The sequence below is a fragment of the Geotrypetes seraphini genome, chromosome 1 (genome assembly GCF_902459505.1).
Source record: "Geotrypetes seraphini chromosome 1, aGeoSer1.1, whole genome shotgun sequence".
Classification (NCBI taxonomy): Eukaryota; Metazoa; Chordata; class Amphibia; order Gymnophiona; family Dermophiidae; genus Geotrypetes; species Geotrypetes seraphini.
Window position 1 is genome coordinate 146,953,234 of NC_047084.1, and position 24,266 is coordinate 146,977,499.

The 24,266-nt window shown below is 43.9% G+C and overlaps 1 protein-coding gene across 5 annotated transcripts in view; it reads right to left on the minus strand.

Annotated features, from left to right (window-relative positions):
- The window catches only part of CLGN (calmegin), a 414,476-nt gene that overhangs the window by 312,328 nt on the left and 77,882 nt on the right, over positions 1-24,266 (minus strand). For all 5 annotated transcript variants that reach the window (XM_033939634.1, XM_033939605.1, XM_033939625.1 and 2 more), the window contains one exon: positions 17,055-17,113. In XM_033939634.1, the coding sequence (XP_033795525.1) occupies positions 17,055-17,097 (43 nt within the window). In that variant the 5' untranslated portion in view covers positions 17,098-17,113. The remainder of the gene's footprint in view (positions 1-17,054; positions 17,114-24,266) is intronic.

A 24,266-nucleotide genomic window follows, 5' to 3' on the forward strand; every position in this document is an offset into this window, starting at 1 on the left:
AGGACAGCTGTCTCCTCACCAGCATTATCTAAAATCCTATCTATGTGACGAGTGAGGTCCGCCACCTTCGCACCAGGCAGGTAACTGACCAGGTGATCCTCACGCCCACCAGCCACTCAGCTATCTACATGCCTAATAATCAAATCACCAACTACAACCGCTGTCCTAACTTTTCCCTCCCGGGCAGAAGCCCCTGGAGACATATCCTTGTTGCAAGAGGATATTGCATTCCCTGGTGGGCGGGTCCTAGCTACAGGATTATTTCCTACTTCACCAGGGTGATGCTCTCCTTTTAGAAGACCTCTCTCCTCCAAGGCAGCACAGGGGCTACCAGACTGAAGGTGGGACTTCTCTACAACATCCCTGTAGATCTCCTCTATGTACTTCTCTGTCTCCCTCAGCTCCTCTAAAGTCTGCTACTCTAGCCTCAAGGGAATGTGCTCGTTCTCTGAAAGCTAGGAGCTCTTTGCAGTGAGCATACACATATAACTTCTCGCCAAACCGGGAGAAAGTCATACATGTGACACTCAATGCAAAAAACTGGATAGCAACCCTCTTGCTGCTGGACTACTATCTGCATCTTATTATTGAGCTAATTAACCTTTTTAAGCTATTAGGAATATATTAGACTGGTATAGAGAGCGTTAGGATTTTATTAAAAGTTTGTTTTTTTAAGATTTAAACTGTCTTTAGAAGGGAACCCACAATTGAGCTTTTCTTCCCGAACCTATCAGAGCAAAATAATGTAGACTTACTCAAAGATATGTCTTCTACTTTTCTCCTCTCAGAAAGAGAATGTCCTCTTCCCTCCTTCTCTAACAGACTCTAAGGCTACACAACTGCCTGACTGATTTTGCTGAGCTAAAAAGACAACTACAAAAATATAACCCACCAAAACCCAAGTTTACCTTTTCCAAGTTTGAATACCACCAGTCAAAATGTTCCAATGGATGTATTTTTTATTTTCTCAGCAGAGCAGATCCTCTCAGTACCTCGTCAGGTATGGGGAAAAGGGTGAGTTTCCAGATCTGGTGACAGGGCTTGGGGGTTAGGTGTTTCAGGTTGTGCAGATTGTCCTTCTTAAGATCAGCTAGAGAAATGTGAAGGTAATTTAGAAGTAGTATAAGAGTAATTTGAGCCTAGGGGTGGGTGGGCAGAGGCAGACAGTAGTTCACAGGTTGCTGATCCTCTACAACCTCCCTCCTAGAACCAGGTTTACTAAGAGTTAGGCACTCGGCCAGCATTCCTCCCTTGTGGAATCTGATCTCTTAAGAAAGTCCTCAGAGTATAAGTATAAGTTCATTTTAAAAAATATAGAGCCGATGAAGAAGCATAGTGGCTAAATCTCTGTAAGTCCTATATCTCATGTACAATAGAGTGCCACTTCTGATGGCTCATTCATTCCTAAGAAAAATATTTTTGCTTGGATAAAGTATCAGTTGTAACTTCTATGAATGAGATTTATTGCAAAGAGATGCGATTGGTTCGATTTTGGATACGAGTTAATTTTGAATATTAGACCTTCCAAGTTAATTATCAACCAGTTCAAGAGATTTATTATATCTACCTCATCATTCAGTGCTATGTACTCTAACTCTCCTATTTTATTTTTTAGGCTTCTAGCATTTGTATACAGACACTTCAAATTGTGTTTTTTCCTTGTAATTATAAGCTGTTGAGAAAACAGAGAAAATCTGAGTCTTTTACTTTGCCTTCCTCTTAAACTCTCCTTGCTTTCTTTTACCATTATTGGAACCTCTCTACTGGGACTCCCTAAATATCCTGTTTCAATAGTATCCTTCAAGGATACCTCACACCGAAAAATCTGCTCCCGGGCGACTGTCGGCTTTCCCCCACATCTCAGTTTAAAAGCTGCTCTATCTCCTTTTTAAAAGTTAGCGCCAGCAGCCTGCTTCCATCCCAGTTAAGGTGGAGGCCATCCTTTTGGAACACGCTCCCTCTTTCCCAGAAGGTAGCCCAGTTTCTAATAAATCCAAATCCCTCATCCCTGCACCATCGTCTCAACCACGTATTGAGACTTTGGAGAGATGGACTACACCTGAGCACGGCGGGGACTAGACAACTAGCAAATAACGTCAGAAGAGAAATCAAGCAAGCTTTAAACTAAGTAGAAGGGGAAAGCCGACAGTCAACCTGGTGTCGACGTTTCGGAAGACAGTATCCCGAGAAGATACTGAGTGGGAAAAAGGCTGGGAAGACACAGTTGGCAAACAACAGGAGCTAAAAGAGCAGGGAAGCCGGACGAAACGTGAGGAGGATAGGAGGAGCGTACTACAAGGGGAAGTCAAAATGGAGCAGGATGAAGGGAAGGAACGAGAGGAGGTCAATAGGAACATACCACAAGGGGAAGACAAAAGAGACAAATTCAGGAGTCAGCAAGTCAGGGAGGGGACGGAAAGAAAGACGTAGCGCAAGAGAAAACAACAAGGAAGGGTAAATACCAGGACTTGAACTGCATGTACACTAATGCACGGAGCCTAAAAAATAAAATGGGGGAATTAGAAGTCATGGCCAATAATGAGAGGCTAGACATCATAGGGATCACAGAAACATGGTGGAACGAGGAAAACAATTGGGACATAGTTCTGCCAGGGTACAAGCTCTACCGAAGAGACAGGACACATCAGAAAGGAGGAGGAATCACACTATACATCAAGGACACCATTAAATCAACCAGGGTGGACGCGGCAGCAACAAATGACCAACTGGAATCCCTATGGGTTAAAATACCAGGAAAGAACGGAACCGACAAAGATGGGTCTGTACTACCGTCCACCTGGGCAATCTGAAGCAATTGATACAGTAATGGAAGCCGAATTGAGGTGGGAATGCAGGTGTCAGGTCAAAAGCGCGCCGGGACAAAGGCACGCGCAGACAATTGAGCGCAGTGTGGAGGCGCGCACTGCAGAAAATTACTGTTTTTAGGGTTCCAACGGGGGGGGGAACCCCCCCCACTTTACTTAAGAGAGATCGCGCCGCGTTGTGGGGGGTTTGGGGGGTTGTAACCCCCCACATTTTACTGAAAACTTAGTCTTAGGGTTATATTGTATGCTTATTTAGTGATGATTCTTTACAGGTAATGAAATATAAAGAGTTCTCCTGTTGTCCTAATTAGAATCATTGACAATAAATTAGGGTATAAGTAAAGAAATGAGCTAGGGATGGGCGGGAGGGAATGGAGACTAAGTTAGACCCTGCTCTGTCTGCCAGAAACTCTCTAGCAGAAGGTTCAAGCTTACTTACAAAACTGTAGAACTATAAAAGGTTATTCTATGCAGACTTGCTAAGTAAAGTTTGCTCTTTTAAGATCTAAACTGTCTATAGTAAGAAATCTACAATTGAGATTTTCTCCCCAAACCTATCATAGCTCAGAGCAAAATAATGTATACTTACCCAAAGATATGGTTATACTTTTCTCTCAGAAAGAGAATGTCCTCGTCCCTCTTTCAGAAAGAATTGATGAGCTATCCGAAAATGTAGAAACTTTCTGCGATTAGGATATATGGATGTGTATGTAGGCCTCTGCTGTCGAGAGCACAGCCATTCGTTTCATTCTAGAAGTGGGAATAGGGCCCTTACAGACAGCATGTGAAACTTTTCTTGGCTAGATATTTGCATAAGGTTCAGTAGTTGAGAATTGGAAATACCTGGAGTAGAACCCCTGACTTTTCTAAGAAGGTGGGGGGGGGGGAGGGGACCTACTTCTATGGCATTTAGTTGAAGCAGATTTCCTGAAGAAGGGACGTCTATTGTGATGTGAAAGAGGACGCTTGGACAGTGGTCTGGAGGAATGGTTATAAAATGGAGAGCACTGTTCTCCCTAGCGCATTTTAGCCTGGCTAATTTAGGTGAGCACCCGGCTGTCATCTCGGAAGGTCACGAATCAACTTGACTGATCACGAACTTCACTAAGACTCAAAATAAATATTTCAGGTTTTGATACCACAGCTCCTCAGCTGCGTTGCACTGACCAAAGGAAGAGCCAACACTTAAATTGTTCGTTAACTTTCAACCATGTACCTTTTCCACCAGCCACCACCTCATTTATTGACCAATCACAGAGTATTGTGCTGGAAAATTTAGAGAGAGTTTTGGAACGCAGGTGTTTGTTTGTTGTTTTTTTTGTTTGTTTTTTAAATCTGTGTTCCACATATGGTTTCTGGAGAAGGCTGGTTTCTCCCCATCGGACAAGGGTTTAGACGTTGGGCATGGTCCATGTGGCGGGAACATTTAGATATTGTTGTTTTTTGAAGCTATCAGGGGCCTTAAAGAGTACAGGTATTTGGGTATTGGTTAGTGACTCACGTGTTCCGTGCCGGATTAAGTGGGTGCTCTGAGCAAGACCACTTCAACAGGGGAAGATGGAGTCACATCATCCTTCCCGAGACTTGTCTCCAGTTCCTGGTAGAGAAAATAAGTTAAACCGTAAGTGTGCCTTCCAAGTCGGTGGACCGTCCCCGTAGGCGCATTTTTCGGTGGCCCTGGCAGCGATGAACCTGAGATGGTCTCTTAAGTTTGCGAGTATCCCGACCTGCCTCTCTTTACTGAATTGAGGCCTAGTCTTTTTGGTTCACTGTCATACCGCTTCTTCAAGGCGCTTGCATCGCCTCTTCCTGTCACTTTATTGCCTTAATGGTTAAAACCAACTTGTTAATCGCGCGATCTTTAAGTAACTAATGTGTTAGTGTTCATGATGCCTTAGCACGGGTTGAACAAACTGTCAAGAGCCCATTTTTAGGTTTGGATTGGCAACGAACTCTCATTAAAGAAATGTGTGGGAATGATTTAATTTTGTACCATACTGAAGCCAATGTTTCTTTTGTTTAGTTTTTTAAAAGTTTTGTTTGTGGAGTCCTGTCAATGTTGACTTCTTTGCATGTGCTGAGTTTTCTAGTTACTAGGAAATGAGTTTTTATTGCCAGTGATATTGCTATAATTAAATGGGCATCTAAGAATAATATTAAGATGGGGCCCTTATAGTGCCATATTGCTTGATATAGAATGAAGACTGTCCTGTTTTCAATGCTTTAGAGAAGGAAAGGGTGTGAGTATGCATGGAACTTGAATATGGGAATCTGGAGCAGGAGCATGTGTAGAGGGTATTTAGGATAATGTATGTGGGTTAGTTTGTGAAATGGGACAGCTAAGATACTAGTAGTTATAAGGAAAGGGATGGCAAATAAGACAGAGAATATTATAAGTATTGGTTATCCTATCTCAATAAAGATATAGCGTAATTAGAAAAGGCTCAAAGAATACTCCTAATGGAATGCTGTGCAACTGCACAACGCAGAGTTTGCACAGAATTCCCCATTCACATAGAATTCTGCACAGACCTTCTGTTCTGCCCCAACCCCACCCCAATGAGAGCCTACATACCTGCGAGCCTCCTAAAGAAGCAGCACTGGTGGTGGTCAGCTGGCAGAGGCAGTGCTATGACCAGGCTGTTTGCAACCAGCCCCACCAGGGCCTTCCCTCTGCTGCATCACTTCTTGTAGATGGGTGAAGTGGCAGAAGGAAGGCCCGGGCAGCTGCAAGCAGCCACTTCACAGCACTGCCTCTGATGGTTGGCCACTACTGTTCATGCTGCCTTGGGAGGCCTGCAGGTATGTCAGCTCTCATGGGGGGGGATCGATAAGAGAGAGGCCAGACCTGTATGGAGGAGTAGTGGGGACATGGATGCTAGACCTCAGGTGGGGGGGGGAGAGAAAGGGACATGGATGCTAGGCCCACAGGGAGAGGAGGGGACATGTATGGAAATACTTTTAAAACAAGTAAGAGGAAATATATTTTTCACTCAAAGAATTCTGGAATTCATTGCCAGAAGATGTGATAACAGTGGATAACATAGATGGGTTTAGAAAAGGTTTGGACAAGTTCCTAGAGGAAAGGTCCATAGTCTGCTATAGAGACAGACCTGGGAGAAGCCACTGATTGCCCTGGGATAAGTAGCATAGAATGTTACTGCTATTTGGGTTTCTGCCATGACCTGGATTGGCCACTGTTGGAAAAAGTATACTGGACTAGATGGGCCATTGGTTTGACCTAATGTGGCTGTTCTTATTTATACATGGGCTTCTGGGGCAGCAGTATAGTGGAATTTTTTTAGATGGGCTAGGTATGTGTTAGGGACAAAAAAGGTGCTAGTGTGTACAGGTATGCAGCAGGATGTGAGTTGGTGGATGGGTTATGCCTAAGGAGGGTGTTTAAGAAAGTGTTGTGGGAAAGCAGAGGGTATTTGAGGTGGATGTGTAAAAAAGTGTAAGAAGTGAAGTGGAGTGTAGAGTTGGAAAAAAGAATCTCCTATCCCCTAGGTCGGCAAACCACGGCTCGCAAGCTGTATGCGGCTCTTTAGCTACTTGAGTGTGGCTCAGCTAGCTAGAGCAGGGGGGCCCAACCTGCTTCCCTTCCCCGTAAAGATAAGGTGACCATACGTCTCGTTTTGAACGGGACTGTCCCCTTTTTAGATCCCCAGTCCCGTTGTCCCCACACACAGCTTCGGGGCGCCAAAATGTCCCGTTTTCAAGGACAGCGTCCCGAAGCTGTGCGTGGGGACAACGGGACAGGCGATCGCTTCCCCTCCCTCCAGCACCAAGCCGAAGCCTACCCCCTGGTCCTCTGCCGCACGCTGCAACTAAAGAGAAGGAAGGTCCAGATGCCGGCCCTCAAACCTTCTTCCTGACATCAATTCTGACGTTGGAGAGGAAGTTCCAGGCCAACTAATCGCTGCCTGGCTGGCCTGGAACTTCCTCTCCAATATCAGAATTGACATCGGGAAGATTTGTGGGCCAGTGCCTGGACCTGCCTTTTCTTTAGTTGTGGCGGGCGGCAACAGCGGCAGACCGGAGGGGGTGTGTTTGAAGCGGCGGTTGGCAGCAGCTGCGGGGGCTGGTCCAGGGGGGAGGGCAGGCTTCAGCGCTGGAGGAAGGGAAGCAGGCTGGCTTTAGTGTGGCAGGGAGGGAGGTAGGCTGCCTAGCTTCGGGGGAGGAGGTGGAACAAAGGTTAGAAGGCAGTGAAGGGGGCATAGGAGGGAGCACTGGGGGCACTAAGGACATGGGAAGGGGGCACTAAGCGCACTAAGGACATAGGAAGGAAGGGGCACTAAGGACATGGGAAGGAGGCACTAAGGACATGGGAAGGAGGCACTAAGGCTTGGGAAGGAGACACTAAGGACATGGGAAGGAGGCACTGGGTGCACTAAGGACATAGGAAGGAAGGAGAGAGAGATTAGAAAGGGACAATTCTTGGGCCTGAGTGCAAAAAGAAAGAAATGAAAGAAAGGATGCACAGTCAGAAGGAAATGCAACCAGAGACTCATGAAATCACCAGACAGAAAAGGTAGGAAAAATGATTTTATTTTCAATTTAGTGATCAAAAAATGTGTCCGTTTTGAGAATTTATATCTGCTGTCTATATTTTGCACTATGCCCCCCTTTTACTAAACTGCAATAGCGGTTTTTAGTGCAGGGAGCCTATGAGCATCGAGGGCAGCGCAGGGCATTCAGCGCAGCTCCCTGTGCTAAAAACTGCTATCACGGTTTAGTAAAAAGGGAGGGGGTATATTTGTCTATTTTTGAATAGTTGTTACTGAAGTGACATTGCATAAAGTCATCTGCCTTGACCTCTTTGAAAACCCACAGAATATAAATGATAACATTTCCCCTGCGTACAGTGTGCTTTGTGTTTTTAAAAATTTTATTGTTGATAGATCATTTTGACTTAGCCACGAAGGTAAGAGGGAGGGAGAGGAGCTGCTGAAAGACATCGAGTAATCCTTGCAGGCTTGACTGTGCAGGGAATTATTTTTGTAAAATCATGTTTTGTTATGAGAGTGGCATTATTTAGATTTTAATTTCTATGAATGAATAGAATGAAAATGATATAAAATTGCTTGCTTGTTTTTATGTGCGTGCGCTGAAGGGAAATGGGGAAGACAGAGTGGGGAGAAGACACTGATTTATAAATTGACAATTGTATAGAATATTGTTTCTTTTTATACTTTAATATAATAAGTTGAGTATAAAACTATTCGAGGCTTGTGTGGATGGGATCAGATGGTTTGCGGGGACAGGGACCAAGCTCGTGGGAGCGGGGACAGAGACTAATTTTTTTCCCCATGTCATTCTCTAGGCTCTGCCACAAATCGATTGACTATGTGAGGGCGAGTGGGGTGTCAGTCGAGTTAACGTAGCCTTCGTAGCGCAAGCGGGCACGAGGTATGGCTCTCAAAAGAAATCTTAAATCGTTGTACTGCTGATCTTTGGCTCTTTTGACTAATAAGTTTGCCTACCACTGCCCCAGGGTAAAGCTTTTCAGTCTTGTTGCATTAAGTGATGAGATATAGGAACTGAAACAAATCTCTGAAAACCTGGAAGATGTAAATGAGGCAATTTGACAGGCTAAAGAACAGCAAATCACCTGGACCAGCTAGTATACATCCCATAGTACACTTCTCCCTCAAAATTTGCAGAGTTAGGGGCAGAGGCTGCCTACCAATATGAAAAAAATTGCACATTTTAGGGCCAACTGACCCACCCCCACCTCCCTCCTGCCTCCCGGACCTCTCCACACTGAATAACCTGCTGAACAAAGCAGCATTATCAACATCTGATGTTGATAATGCTGCTTTATTCAGCACATGTTTATGTTTATTTAAGATCTGATATACCGCTCCTGCATTTTACTGACCTAAGCAGTTTACAATGTATCAAACTAAAATGAAATTAGGTACTTGAGAAAAACTACCCTATCTGTCCTGAAGGCTCACAATCTAGCTGTACCTGATAAACTAAAAATAAGTAACAACATATAATACATTTCCAAAATCAAAGAGATAGAATATAGAAATAATGAAAGAAGATAAAAAATTTAAAATAAAATAAAACAAATTTAAGAGATTGAAAAATCTCTTATGCGGCTTGATAGCAAACTGTCATATTTTAGTGCAGGTCTTAATACAACTCCCAGCATAGCACACTTCACAGATCCGTCACTGGCAGAGCTTGAGAGCATCAAAGAAATTAACATTTCTAAAACATATCCACTAAAACTGTTATATGAAATAAATAAACCCAAATCAACATGAATCAGAACAAATTAATACAAATTAAGGCAGATTGTGGTCCCCATTCCATTATTCAATTTGGGAGAGCCATTTGCAAAAAAAATGTGCTTTTAGATGTGTCTTAAAATTTTGAAATGATTCACATAATTCACTACTTGTGCTGTAACCACCTTTTTACACTGCCCCTAAATTGTGATCAAGAGGCTAAAAGAAAACAGCCAACAATACCTGATACCTGAGCATTGGAAAATAATTAACTAATAAAAATAGTGCACATTTAATTTTCCCCACCACCAAATTTCCCCATCCTGCCCCACCCGACTACTTTTTCATGCCACCCGGCCAGAAAAATTTTCTGGGGAGAACACTGGGAGAGTGTAATCTTCCCCGATGATTTTGAGAACCCAAGTGTCCATGGTGATGAGAGTCCAGTGGCAATGATACAACTGAAGTCGACCTCCGATGGGTTAAGGAAGAAGCTGAGGAGGAATTTTGGCTATATTCTCTAGAAGAATGTCAAAAAGACTGGGCTGGCTTTTGAGGAACCAAAGACTGGGGTTTCTGAGGTCTCTGTTTCTTCTGTGGGGAAGGTTTAGAAGAGGCTGTTTACAGGATACCGTCTTTTATAGGAGTAAGAGGCAGACTTTTGAGGAAGCTTGAATGGTTGAGCCTTAGTCTTAGATCTTGTTAAAGAATTCCAATTCTGCTCATATTGAGTAAGTTTTTAAGTAGCAGCCTCTATCACCAAGGCAATAGATGTTTGCTAACCGGTCTTGAAGACTGACGTCCATATCAGAGACTCTGAGTCAAGCAAGACGTCTCATAACTACAAATATAGCAGATGCTCTGGATAACATTTCAAAAACATCAAATGCTGTTCTTTTGCCATATATTTTTGAATTTGAAAAAGACTGTTAATGGTCTGCTGAAAATCTGAAAGGCGTCACAGAATATGCTGCTCAAAATCAGTCAACTTCTTTATGAAATATTTAAGGAACAACCCTTGCGGAGTCCCCCAAGGCTCCCCACTATCACCAAAACTCTTCAACTTTTGCATAGCCACACTTGGCACATGCTTAAACAAACAAGGTATAACATCATACAGCTACGCAGACAATATCACCATCCTCTTGCCTTTCGACCAAACCACCCCCAACACAACGAACTACACATTGCACTAGAAACAGTGTCAAAATGGATGAGACCACAAATTAAAATTGAACCAAGACAAAACCAAATTCTTACTTCTAGAAAGAAACAAAACCCCAACCATAACAAACTTAGAAATAAACTCCATCATATATCCTTTACAACTCAACCTAAAACTGCTGGGAATAATGATAGACAAAGGCTGCACCATGCAACTTCAAATCAGCAAAACGGTTCAGAAGGCATTTGCAACCATGCGCAACTTGAGACAAGTCGGAAAATACTTCAACAACGAACAATTCAAACTCATAGTACAAGCGCTAATCCTAGGACTCCTGGACTACTGTAACATACTTTACCTGTCATGCCCCGCCAACATGCTAAAACAATTACAAACAGTCCAAAATAGAGCCCTAAGACTAATATAGAAACATAGAAATAGACGGCAGATAAGGGCCACGGCCCATCTAGTCTGCCCACCCCAATGACCCTCCCCTACCTTTCTCTGTGAATAGATCCCATATGTCTATCCCATTTGGCCTTAAAATCAGGCACGCTGCTGGCCTCAATAACCTGAAGTGGAAGACGATCAACCACCAGCGATCAACCACCCTTTCAGTGAAAAATAATTTCCTGGTGTCCCCGTGCAGTTTCCCGCCCCTGATTTTCCACGGATGCCCCCTTGTTGCTGCGAGACCTTTGAAAAAGAAGATATCTTCTTCCACCTCGATGCGGCCCGTGAGATACTTGAATGTCTCGATCATGTCACCCCTCTCTCTGCGTTCCTCGAGTGAATACAGCTGCAACTTATCCAGCCGTTCCTCATACGGGAGATCCTTGAGTCCCGAGACCATCCGGGTGGCCATTCTCTGGACCGACTCTAGTCTCAGCACATCGTTACGGTAATGCGGCCTCCAGAATTGCACACAGTATTCCAGGTGGGGCCTCACCATGGATCTATACAATGGCATAATGACTTCAGGCTTATGGCTGACGAAACTCCTGCGTATGCAACCTATGATTTGACTTGCCTTGGATGAAGCATGCTCCACTTGATTGGCAATCTTCATGTCCTCACGGACGATCACCCCTAAGTCTCGTTCTGCTTCAGTTCTTGTTACGATCTCGTCATTGAGGGTGTAAGTCTTGCATGGATTTTGGCTGCCCAGGTGCATGACTTTGCATTTTTTGAATTGAAGCTGAGTTGCCAGGACCTAGACCAGTGCTCCAGTAGAAGTAGGTCGTGCATCATGTTGTCGGGCATTGAATTTTTGTCTGTTGTGCTTTTGCCCACTACATTGCTTAGTTTGGCGTCATCGGCGAATAATGTTATTTTACCTCGGAGCCCTCTGCCAAGTCTCTTATAAAGATGTTGAATAGGATTGGGCCCAGGACCGAGCCCTGCGGCACTCCACTGATTATCTCCGTCATTTCGGAGGGGGTGCCGTTCACCACTACCCTCTGAAGCCTACCTCCAAGCCAGTTCCCAATCCATTTCATCAATGTGTCTCCCAATCCTATAGAACTCATCTTGCTCAGCAACCTGCTGTGTGGTACGCTATCGAATGCTTTACTGAAGTCCAGATATACGATGTCCAGGGACTCCCCAACATCCAGCTTCCTCGTCACCCAGTCAAAGAAGCTGATCAGGTTGGATTTGGCAGGATCTCCCCTTAGTAAATCCATGTTGACGCTGAAAAAATGACCACATTACCTCAGCTTTCCAAGACTCATACTGTCTCCCAGTACAAGCATGCACACAACAGAAATTCTACTGCACCCTATTCAAAGCCATAAATGGAAATGGACCAAGCTATCTGAACAACCGCCTAATCAAGAAAAACACATCCAGACCAAGGAGAACTCAAAGCACACTTTGCCCATCCCCGAATCAAAGGCATGCAAAGCAAAAAAATATGACGGTCTACTAGCCACCAGAGCAGCAAAAATAGACCAACCACCTCTCAAATCTGCTGACCACGACGCCAAACTACAAAACATTCAGGAAACAACTGAAAACCATACTTTTCAAAAAATTTGTCAAATGATCTAACCAAACCATATTGACCATTCCCAGATCCCGATGCATACTATCACTATCAACCTTGTAATCTCCCTGGGAATGCCCAGGCTAATTTCTTGTTGTAAACCGCCTAGAACTGAAAGGTATTGGCAGGATAGAAGACATCAATGGAATAGAAAACTGGTAAAGCGGCGACTAAATTTATCCATAGTACGACCCTTACGTCTTGGTAATGCAGTGGCATAAACCCTGAAGCTGGAGGATTTTTAATGGTCAATTCAAGAAGCAACGATTGGTGTGGAAGTTGCAGTTTATCAAAGCTAAAGCAAGATATGATTCTATAAAGTGAGTCAATCTTTCTAGGAGCTATAGTGACAGAAAGAGGATTCTCCCAGTTCTTAAAGAGTGCCTCTTTGAAGAGATTGTACAGGAACTTAAGAAGCTCTTTATGAGGTTCATCAAAATCCAAAGCATCTAGGTGTTCTGCTCAGGGTTCAGTGTCTGCCTCCAATTTGACAGGTAGAGCTTTCCCCAACTGTTTGACATACTTGGTAAATGAAAGTCCCTCAGGAAGAGATCATCTTCTAGGAGGAGGAAGAGACAGATCTGAAAGATACCATAGGATTCAGGAACAGATAACATAGGCTCATATTCAGTATCAGTATGGCGACAGGACAGGCCAGAATCATCTTTTTGTATCCCAGGAGATTCTCTGTAGGACGATGATTTTCTAGGTTGAGATCGATGAGTGAAAGAGCGTCGAGAAGAGCTTCTTAGACGTCGCTACCAATCCAATGACAAGCAGCGCAATGATCATTTGGATCTGGAAGCATGTGATGTTGACGAGTGTCAATGCTGCAATGCAGAACTTTGATGCAGAGTGTCCATAGCCTGAAGTAGACTGGTGCCTCAATGCAGAATTGTAATCGGTACCATGTGAACTCAGAGTGCTATGCTCAGGTTGGGCTGGTACCGAGGGAGTCGAGTGCAACTTAAAGAGGTCACTGAGCTTCCTCCAGAAAAACTCACTGAGTTGTTCCTCGAAGATTTGCACCAGTACACTTGGCTCAATAGCCAGTACCATCAGTGCTGCAGGGTGTCGAGGGGTGGGAGATTTCGATGAGTTTGAACACCCTGTAGGAGACACAGCCTGCACTGACGGATATCAATGGCATTGACGTTTGGACTGCATCAAGGGACTCGATGCTGTAAAGGCCTGCGACATTTGCTAGGAACAGGATAGATTCTTAGCAGACTTCCCAATGGAGGAACACTTCCGAAGTCTATGCTGGTACCGGTGGCTCAGATTTATCACCAGAGTCCATGGTCACACCGAATAGCTTCTCCTGCTGAATACGTTGAGCTTTCAAAGAATGTTTCTGTAATGTAGAACAACGAGTACAAGTGTTTACTTGATGCACAGGCCTCAAACACAAGATGTAGTGGCCTCCTCCTCCCCTACAGCCACTCTCAAAACTCCAGGCTTTTGAAATCAAAAAGACAATGGAGTAAAAGTGTGGCGAATGTTCATTAAGGAACAGAAGTAGGGAAAAAGACAAAATAAATGGATGCCTTCTAGAAGGTATTGTATAAACATTGATTGAATAGTGGAAGACAGGTTGCAAGAAAAACACCTGGTCGATCCTGCTTCAAGGATAAAACAGTGGAAGATTCTAACATGGCGGTAATCTAACTTATAGGCTCTATACCCCTGTTAAATCTCGACATTTTATGTATGATTGTATGGAAACAACAGGAAAGAATCACCTTACAGGTCACAATTTGTTTGATTAATATCAAGTTGCTTGCAGAATACCATGTGGAAGAATCTAACTTTACAGACTACACCCATGTTAGATTCTTCCTTAGACCATGGATAAGCCAATCCAACCTGATACATTCTAGGTAGGGGAAAGGATCAAGACATATGATGAAATTCCTGTAGATGTTGAGAAGGAAGGTATCCATCAAAAGGCAATTTCCAAACAAGATGCTTCACGTAGCAGGAGATATAGAAATTGTAATTTGGAACTCTGACTGCCAACATGGAGTACTGGTACAAGGGACATGCAAATGTACCCATAGTGCGCCTTTCAAATGCTGGTGGCACTGAGGTATAGTCTCAATTCGTAATGGTAAGGGGCATTTCCTAGTTCGTATGAAGAGAGTATCCCTCTCGAATGACCTTTAGAATCCAGATGTGGTTTTGAGTTCCCAAGGGGGTAATACAGTTGGAGCTGAGCTCCAATTGGTTGAGGAAGAGGCTGAGAAAGAGGCATAATAATAAACAGTTTAAATACCGCAGGACCGTGAAATTCTATGCGGTTTACAATAATTAAAAGTTACAGATTGAGTAGTACTAGTGGAGTTGAGATTTAGACGTTAGTTATTGTGTGGAAGGATTGTTCAATGAAGAAATTCTTTTAAGAGGTTGATCATAATCTAAGTCCTCCAAGTATTCAGCACTGTAGAGAGAATCAGCTTCTAGCTCAAGTGGTAGCTCTTTCCCCTACTGCCTAATAAATATAGTGACAAAAAGTCTTTCAATAGAAGATTTAGCCATTGGTGGACACTTGAGTGGAGGACTTTGTTGTAAACTCCGAGAAGTCCTCAATTGAATCTGACTGTAAGCCCGAGGGATATGAAGGCCTCAGTGAAGAAATGCATTGAGAAGATCAATACTTACGGCGACTCCGGTTCCTGTCCAATGAGTAGAAAGAGGTATGATGTGAGAACAATGAAGGTCTAGGCGGCCGAAGTCCCTGAGGAAAAAAAAAAAGTTCCTCTTTTTCTTTTAAAAGAAGTAAACTTAAAAATAAATTAAGGAAAAAAACCCATGAGCGGGAAGGCAAATGGCAAAAAACTGAACACTGAGACACGATTTCTTAGCTCCACAGAAAAACTAAGAACTGAGGAGCCGTGAGCCTGTGTCAGGCGGGAAGGTACTCGCGCATGCTTGGTGCGGGCAGTTCGCAAACTTTCTTAAGTTCTTAAAGTGACAATGCACTATTAAAGCTATCCATACCAGGGATTCGTGAATGACATCACCCACACTTGAGAATATGCTGCCTGCTTGTCCTGGGATAACAAAAAAGTTACATAAGTACAGTCACAAGTAGCAGTCATCTTTGGAAGACAAAACAAGGGTGTTATGTTTATCTAGTACTTTCTACTTATATTAAGCATTATAAAAGCTTCTGAAATTTGAAACAGTTTGAATAAGTTTTGAGAGCTTGAATTGTCATACTTTTATATTTTATAAGTGCCTCAACAGACAAATTTATGAAACATGATATCACATCAAGAGGAGTTTCTTCTACCAAAAGATATTTAACATAAGTTTTTGTAATGTAAAGATTTTGTGATAAATAGGTTCAAACAAATATAAAATGGTTTCATGATAAGAAAGATATTCACAAATTGAAAAGTTTGAACCTGTGAAGAATATGGTGAGCAGCTAATATATCTTTGTGCCAATTTTATCTTCTGAGGATACATGTTCACATATCAATTAATGTGGAGGGATAAAGGTGTTTTTTAAAATTATTTCTTCTGGTATTATAAATACTGACTTTATTCACATTTATAAGAACCAATTTCTCCAAGACATGCTATGGTAATACAATAGCAGTTTCAACTGTGCTACTTTAGAATAGTTGCATCCAGACTAGCTCCAATATCATCATAGTATTATAACCTGTTGAATATACAAGCTATTCATTTCAAGTCATATCTTTTCTAACCCTTCAATCTTTGAAACCCTTCTTTTTGTTTAGATTCACAAACTAAATCAAATGGAAAGAAAGGAACCATCTTTAGTTCTATTTGAGACACTATACCTGGATATTAACTAAAAGAAATGCAACTGAATATCTATGCCAACTGGCAAAATTTAAACCTTTTTTTCTGTTTTGTTTCACTCTACTTTTAAGCATCACTTTACCATGGGTTTAATCTAAGGTCAATTAATGGTCTTTATCACAGCATGTAAGTGCTATTCTCTAAAGTGGTGACAGGTCAAATGCGCGCAAGACAACAGCGTCCAGACAAAAACGCGAAGATAAATCAGCGCAACAATAACTCAGCGCGAGACAATCGAGCGCAAGGATAACTCAGCGCAATGACAATTCAACACGCCTCAAAATGGCGCGTGGCAAATGAAGGGCAAGTGCACGTTCAGCACGTTAACACGTGATTACGTCACCACGTTATCAATATGGTTCCCTTGCCTCTGCGTTTTGAATATTAGTCACATGAATGCATTTTCATTACTATGGTTACGTTTCCTCTTTATATATGTGCTCCGAACAGTCCGCCCTCCTTTCGCTGCCTGACCGTGTCCGTTATAGGTAAAGATCTGGTTTTGCTAGAACTTGATCTATATGCGGCGCTCAGATGTCTCGCACTCAGATGTCTCGCTCGTGCTTGTTACTGAAAATGATTTGCGCAGAATTGTCTTGGCGCCCGTTTGTCCGCGCGCTGTTGTCTTGTACGCATTTGACTATGAACCCTCTAAAGTAGTGATTCCCAAACCTCTCCAGGGGGAAACTCCACCCAGTCATATTTTCAAGATATCTACAATAAATATGCAAATGTTTCTTTTGCATATTTATTGTAGATATCTTGAAAACCTGACTCTCTGGAGTTCCCCCAGGATAGGATTGGGAATAACTGCTTTAAAGAGTTTGCAAAGGGATTTATATAAAAACTAAATAAGAATTGAAACAGCAACTTTACAAGATATAAAATAAGAGATACAGATAATAAAATTAAGATGTTAAATATTCAAATACTTACCATCATATTTAGCAATATCATCATCTGCACCATCTTTCTTCATTTTAGAGAACACCCATCTACAAAGAATACATATTTAAAAAGTAGTGTCTCCATAAAGCACAGTTACTTACCGTAACAGTTATCTAGGGACAGCAGGCAGCTATTCTCACATATGGATGATGTCATCAACGGAGCCCGGATGTGGACAGCCTCGCATGCAGACTTGCTTGGAGAAATGTAGAAGTTTCAAGTCTGCCACACCGCACATGCACGAGTGCCTTCTCGCCCAGCACAGGGCAAGTCTCCTCAGTTCACATAGCTGAGAAGCCAACCAGGGGAGGAGGGTGGGTTGTGAGAACAGCTGCCTGCTGTCCCTGGATAACAACTGTTAGGGTAAGTAACTGTGCTTTATCCCAGGACAAGTAAGCAGCCTATTCTCACATATAGGTGACCTCCAAGATAACCAGAATGAGATGGTGGGAGCGTTGGAATACTCTCTGACCAAAATGGCCATCCCATCTGGAGAAAACATCCAGACAATAATGAGAAGTGAATGTATGAACCGAGGACCAAGTGGCAGCTTTACAAATTTCCTCAATAGGAGTGGATCTGAGGAAATCTACTGAAGCCGCCATGGCTCTGACTTTATGGGCTGTGACTGGCCTCTGTAGATGCAGTCCAGCCTGGGCATAGCAGAAAGAGATACAAGCAGCCATCCATTTGGAGATGGTACGCTTAGAGATTGATGTACCAACTTGTTCGGATCGAAGGAGACGAAAAGTTAAGGAGCAGTTCTGTGTGGTTTGGTGCATTCCAAGTACGTTTACAGTCCAGAGCATGAAGAGCTGATTCTCCAGGGTGAGAATGAGGCTTTGGAAAAAATACTAGAAGAATGATGGATCGGTTGAGATGAAATTCTGAAACCACTTTAGGTAAGAATTTAGGATGAATACAAAAGGACCACCTTGTCATGATGGAACACAGTGAAAGGTGGATCAGCAACTAAAGTTTGCAGCTCACTGACTCTTCGAGCAGATGTAAGGGCAATGAGAAACACTACTTTCCAAATGAGAAATTTCAGATGAGCCGTAGACATTGGTTCATATGGAGGCTTCATCAATTGAGCCAGAACCACACTGAGATCCCAAACCACTGGTGGCGGTTTGAGAGGATGTTTGACATTGAAAAGTCCTTCCATAAATCTGGAAACCACAGGATGAGAAGAAAGGAGTTTCCCTTCGATAGGCTGATGGAAAGCAGCAATTGCACTAAGATGTACTCGAATGGATGTAGACTTGAGGCTAGAGGTAGGTAAGTGCAGAAGATAATCCAAGACAGAAGACAAGGAGGTAGCTTGAGGCTTCTTGTTGTGAGAGATGCACCACGTAGAAAATTTAGTCCATTTTTGGTGGTAGCATTGTCCACTGGTAGGTTTTCTGGAATCCTCTAAAATATCCTGAACAGGTTGAGAAAACTGAAGAGGAGTTATGTTGAGAGGTACCAAGCTGTCAAGTGTAGAGACTGCAGATTGGTATGAAGCAGAGAACCTTGACTCTGTGTAATCAGAGATGGAAAAATTGGTAGAAGGTATGGCTCCCTGCTGCTGAGTTGAAGAAGGAAGAACCAGGGTTGCCTGGGCCACTGAGGAGCTATTAGAATAATGGTGGCATGATTGCTCTTGAGCTTGACAGGAGACTTGAGAATCAGAGGGAATGGAGGGAACACATACAGAAAATTGTGCATCCATTCCAGAAGAAAAGCATCCGCCTCCATGCTTTGAGATTATATCCTTGAGCAGAATTGAGGCAATTTGTTGTGGGGAGACGCGAACAAGTCTATCTGAGGGGTCCCCCAGAAAGAAGATGTGATGAAGAGGCGACTAATTGAGAGTCCTTTCGTGAGGTTGTAGAAGGTGACTCAATTTGTCTGCCAGATAATTGCTCTTCCCTTGAATGTAGATAACTTTCAGGAAGATGTTGTGAGAGACAGCCCATGTCCAAAGCTGCAGAACTTCTTTGCAAAGAGGGAGAGAGTACATAGCGACTTGATAGTCCATTCGAATGAAGACTATTTTGTCACGAAGATACTGTTGAAAAGCTTTTAGAGCAATGAAGATCGCTCTGAGTTCAAACAGACTGATGTGACATTGACGATGCGTGTTAGACCAAGGGCCTTGAGTATGGAGACCGTCTAGATGAGCCCCTCAAGTGTAGGTCGAGGAATCTGTCGTCAGGACCTTCTGATGAAGGGGTGTTTGGAACATCAAGCCTCTGGAGAGATTGGAAGAGAGCATCCACCAGTGGAGAGACTGCCTCAAAGAAGGAGTCACTGTGATGTGTTGGGAAAGTGGGTCACAAGCCTGGACCCACTGAGATGCCAGGGTCCACTGAGGAATTCGGAGGCGAAGTCTGGCAAAAGGAGTCACATGAACTGTAGAAGCCATGTGACCAAGTAGTACCATCATGTGTCTCGCTGAGAGTGAAGGAAGGAAGACACGTTGCACCAAAGCTGAAGGAGAGCAACCAGACGTTGCTAAGGAAGGAATGCTCCGAGTTGTACATTGTCCAGAACAGCTCCAATGAACTGTAGATTCTGAGAAGGCTGAAGATGGGACTTGGGAAAGTTGATTTCGAACCCAAACTTTGTAGGAACCAGGTAGTCTGTTGGGTCGCTACAATAACCCCCTGAGATGCTAAATCTTTGATGAGCCAGGTACAGGAACACCTGAAGATCATGGTTCCGCAGAGCTGCTGCAACCACCACTAGGCACTTGGTGAACACTCTTTGAGATGATGCCAGGCCAAAGGGTAGCACTCTGACTGAAAATGCAGATTCCCCACCCAAAATCTGAGGTACTGACGGGAGGCTGGATGAATGGTAATGCGAGTATAAGCCTCCTTGAGATCTAGAGAACATAACCAATCGTTCTGATCTAGAAGGGGATATAGGGATGCCAGGGACAACATGCAAAATTTTGAGAGCCCTGATATCCAGAATAGGCCGCAGATCGCCCGTGTTTTTCGGAACTAAGAAGAAAGAGGAGTAAAACCCCCCCGCTCTGCTGTTCCAAGGGAACTTCCTCGATGGCACGGAGACAAAGAAGAGCCTGAGCTTCCTGAAGAAGGGCAGGCTGGGAAGGATACTCTCTTGGAGGAAGCTCCGGTGGAATCTGAGTGAAATGAAGAGAGTATCCTTCCTTGATGATGGACAGCATCCAGAGGTCTGATGAAATAGTCTCACATCAATGGTAAAAATGATGAAGACTACCTCCTATGGGAAGAGGAGAGGCAGAACGATGGAGGTTATGCGCTGTTTGAGACAGCCAAAAAGGCTGAGAAGCCTTGGGTGCAGCAGAAGGCTGAGATTTCTGTTGCTTCTGCTGCTGTTGTTGTGGTTTCTTAGGTAGTGCTCGAGTGTAAGGAGCTGCTCTGGGAAGAGAGCGCCTCTGACAGGATGGAAGACGTCGAGAAGGTTTGGTAGGAGCTGGCTTAGGCTTGGGTCCGATGATGGAAGCAATGATTTCTCATGCTCAGACAACTTCTTCGTGGCGGCCTCTATAGACTCAAAGAGGTCATTGCCCTCACAAGGAATATTAGCCAGACAATCCTGAATGTTGGGGTCCATATCAATAGTGCGAAGCCAGGCAAGAGAAAAGCTCAAACATCATAAGATGATTGGAGAAGATGTAACCTAAGTTGTGTTCGTGTAGCAATGACTTGCTGGAACTCTAAAAGCCTATGCTGAGAAAGGTCTTTAGTAAAACCAGGGATTATTTCAATAAAATATTTGAAAATAGTAGTAAAGATGACATTATAATTCAAAACTCTGGAGGCCATCATCGAATTTTGAAAAAGACAACAGCCAAACTTGTCCATGGTCCTGCCCTCTCTGCCCGGAGGTATGGTAGCATAGACCCTGGAAGGATGACTTCTCTTTAAGGAAGATTCCACAAGAAGGGAATGATGAGATAGTCGAGTATTCTCGAAGCCCTTGCAATGTACAGTTCTATACCTCGATTCCAGCATGCCTGGAACCGCAGGGATGACATAAGGAGATTCCAGGTTTTGTTTGAAAGTCTGAGAAAGAAGCCTGTTAAGAAGAAGTTTGAGAGACTCCACAGGAGGCTGAGACACACTCATTTCCTCTAAGTACTCCTTAAAGTACTTACAACCAGAGCCATTTGACGGAGGAAGGAGGAAAAGGACAATTGATCAGCAAGAGGATGGCCTCGATAGGACTCGATGACTTCGAGGCGCCTTGATAGAAAACGAAGGTGAGGCATCTCTGGAGTATTGATAGCCCAGCGAATAAGTAGACTTGGATGAGTCACTGGGAGAAGCGGAACCCTCAGGTTCTGCAATCGGTGTCCTCAATCGAGGGGTTGGAGGCCTCGAAGAGCTGGAACGCCTAGATGAGGAAGGCTTTTCCCTTGAAGAGGACCTGCACTTTGATGAGTGCCTCGACCGGCAATGAGAGTGCTGCCTGGAAGCAGGTCATGTTTAAGGTTGAGGAAACTTCACCCTATGCCTTGAAACGGGCAATGCCATAGAAACATAGAAAAAAGCAGCAGAAAAGGGCTATAGTCCACCAAGTCTGCCCATTCCAAGTATCCCCTCCCCTGAATTTACTCCCTTAAAGATCCCACGTGAGTATCCCATTTTCTCTTAAAATCCGTCACGCTGCTGGCCTTTATCACCTGGAGTGGGAGTCTGTTCCAATGATCCACTACTCTTTCGGTGAAGAAGTACTTCCTGGAGTCGCCATGAAACTTCCCTCCCCTGATTTTCAGCGGATGCCCTCTGGTGGTCGAGGGTCCCATGAGCCAGAAGATATCATCTTCTGACTCGATGTGTCCCGTGATGTACTTATATGTTTCAATCATATCTCCCCGTTCTCTTCTTTCCTCAAGTGAGTACAGCCGCAATTTTTTTAATCTTTCTTCATACGTGAGATCCTTGAGCCCCAAGACCATCCTGGTGGCCGTTCGCTGAACCGACTCGATCCTCAGCACGTCCTTTCGGTAGTGTGGTCTCCAAAACTGAACACAGTACTCCAAGTAAGGCCTCACCATGGCTCTGTACAATGGCATCATAACTTCAGGTCTCCTGCTGACGAAACCTCTGCGGATACACCCCATCATTTGTCTTGCCCTGGAGGAAGCCTTCTCCACTTGATTGGCAACCTTCATGTCCTCACTAATGATCACCCCTAGGTCGCGTTCCGCCGTGGTCCTAACCAAGGTCTCACCATTAGTACATAAGTTCTACGCGGGTTTCTCTTACCCAGATGCATTATCTTGCATTTTTTAGCATTGAAGCCTAGCTGCCAAGTAGTTGACCATTGTTCCAGCAACAGTAGGTCGTGTGTCATATTATCAGGTAATAAGCTTTTGCCTACTATGTTGCAAAGTTTGGCGGCGGCGGCGAACAGTGATACCCTTCCTCTAAGTCCTTGCGTCATATCTCTTATGAATAAGTTAAATAGAATCGGGCCCAGGACCGAGCCCTGCGGCACTCCACTGATCACATCCGATGCTTCGGATGGGGTACCGTTCACCACCACCTTCTGAAGTCTACCGCTCAGCCAATCCCCAACCCATGTAGTTAGAGTGTCTCCTAATCCTGATCGCTTGTTCAGTAATCTTCGATGAGGGACGCTATCAAATGCTTTACTGAAGTCCAAATATACCACGTCCAGTGACTCTCCGGCATCCAGTTGTCTAGTAACCCAGTCAAAAAAGCTAATCAGATTAGATTGGCAGGATCTGCCCTGGGTGAACCCGTGTTGGTGTGGATCACGCAGTTTTTCTTCGTCTAGGATTGTGTCAAGATTCGGTTTGATCAGTGTTTCCATGAGTTTACACACTATAGACGTGAGACTCACTGGTCTGTAGTTTGCTGTCTCTGTCCTGCAGCCCTTTTTCTGGAGTGGGATTACGTTGGCGGTTTTCCAGTCCAAGGGGACCCTTCCTGTGCTTAGGGAAAGATTGAAAAGAACAGATAATGGTTCTGCCAGGACTTCCCTTAACTCCCTGAGCATTCTAGGGTGTAGGTTATCCGGTCCCATGGCTTTGTTTACCTTGAGTCTTGATAGTTCGTCATAGACGCTACTGGGCGTAAATTCGAAATCTTGAAACGGGTCTTTCTGGTTATCTCCCGTCTGCAGCTGTTGACCAACTCCCGGCGCTTCGCGGGTGAACACTGAACAGAAGTATTTGTTTAGTAGTTCTGCCTTCTCAGAATCTGATTCCGCAAAGTTACCGTCCGATAGCTTCAGGCGTACTATCCCATCTTTGTTTCTTTTCCTGTCACTAATATAGCTGAAGAAAGATTTATCCCCTTTCTTTAATTTTCCGTGCTAGCTCTTCCTCCATTCGGAGTTTGGCTTCTCTGACTGCTGTTTTGACAGCTTTAGATCTGTCTAGATAGTCCTCTTTCACCCCATCTATGCCTAAATGTTTGTAGGTGATAAATGCATCTTTTTTCAGTTTAACTAGGTCTGAAATTTCTTTACTGAACCATTGGGGTCTTTTGTTTCTCCTGCGTTTACTTACTGTCTTTATGTATCGGTCTGTTGCTTCGTGTAGGATGGACTTCAGAGACGACCACATATCCTCCACATTGTCAGATATTGCTTGTTTATGTAGCTCCTGATGGACAAAATCTCCCATGCAGTTGAAGTCTATGCCTCTAAAGTTGAGAACCCTTGTTGCTGTGTTTGTCTTAGGGAAACCTTTCTTGAGGTTGAGCCATACCATATTATGGTCGCTGGAGGCCAGTGTGTCTCCTACTGAGACTTCCGTGACGCTATCTCCATTGGTGAGAACTAGGTCTAGTAACGCCTGGTCCCTGGTGGGCTCCAATACCAATTGCTTGAGACGTGCACCCTTTATGGAGGTTAATATTCTTTTGCTGCTACCCGTAGTTGCGGAGAGTGTGTTCCAATCTGCATCTGGTATGTGAGGATAAAGGGCTGAAAGCTGTAGATCGAAGATGAGGCCCCATAGACTCAGTTGTTTGGATCGAGGTATCTCGAAGCACTCCCAAAGACTCAGCTCCTTGTATGGAGTGTGAAGATTCCAGACCAGACACTCGCAAAGACTGGACTCCTTGCATAGAGTGTAAAGATTCAGTTTGAGGCATAGGCGAGAACTCGACTACTTGTGAGACTGCTGAGTGTCCAGGCTGGACTGCAGGAAGCAGTCAAGGCAGGACTATATTTGCTCAGTAA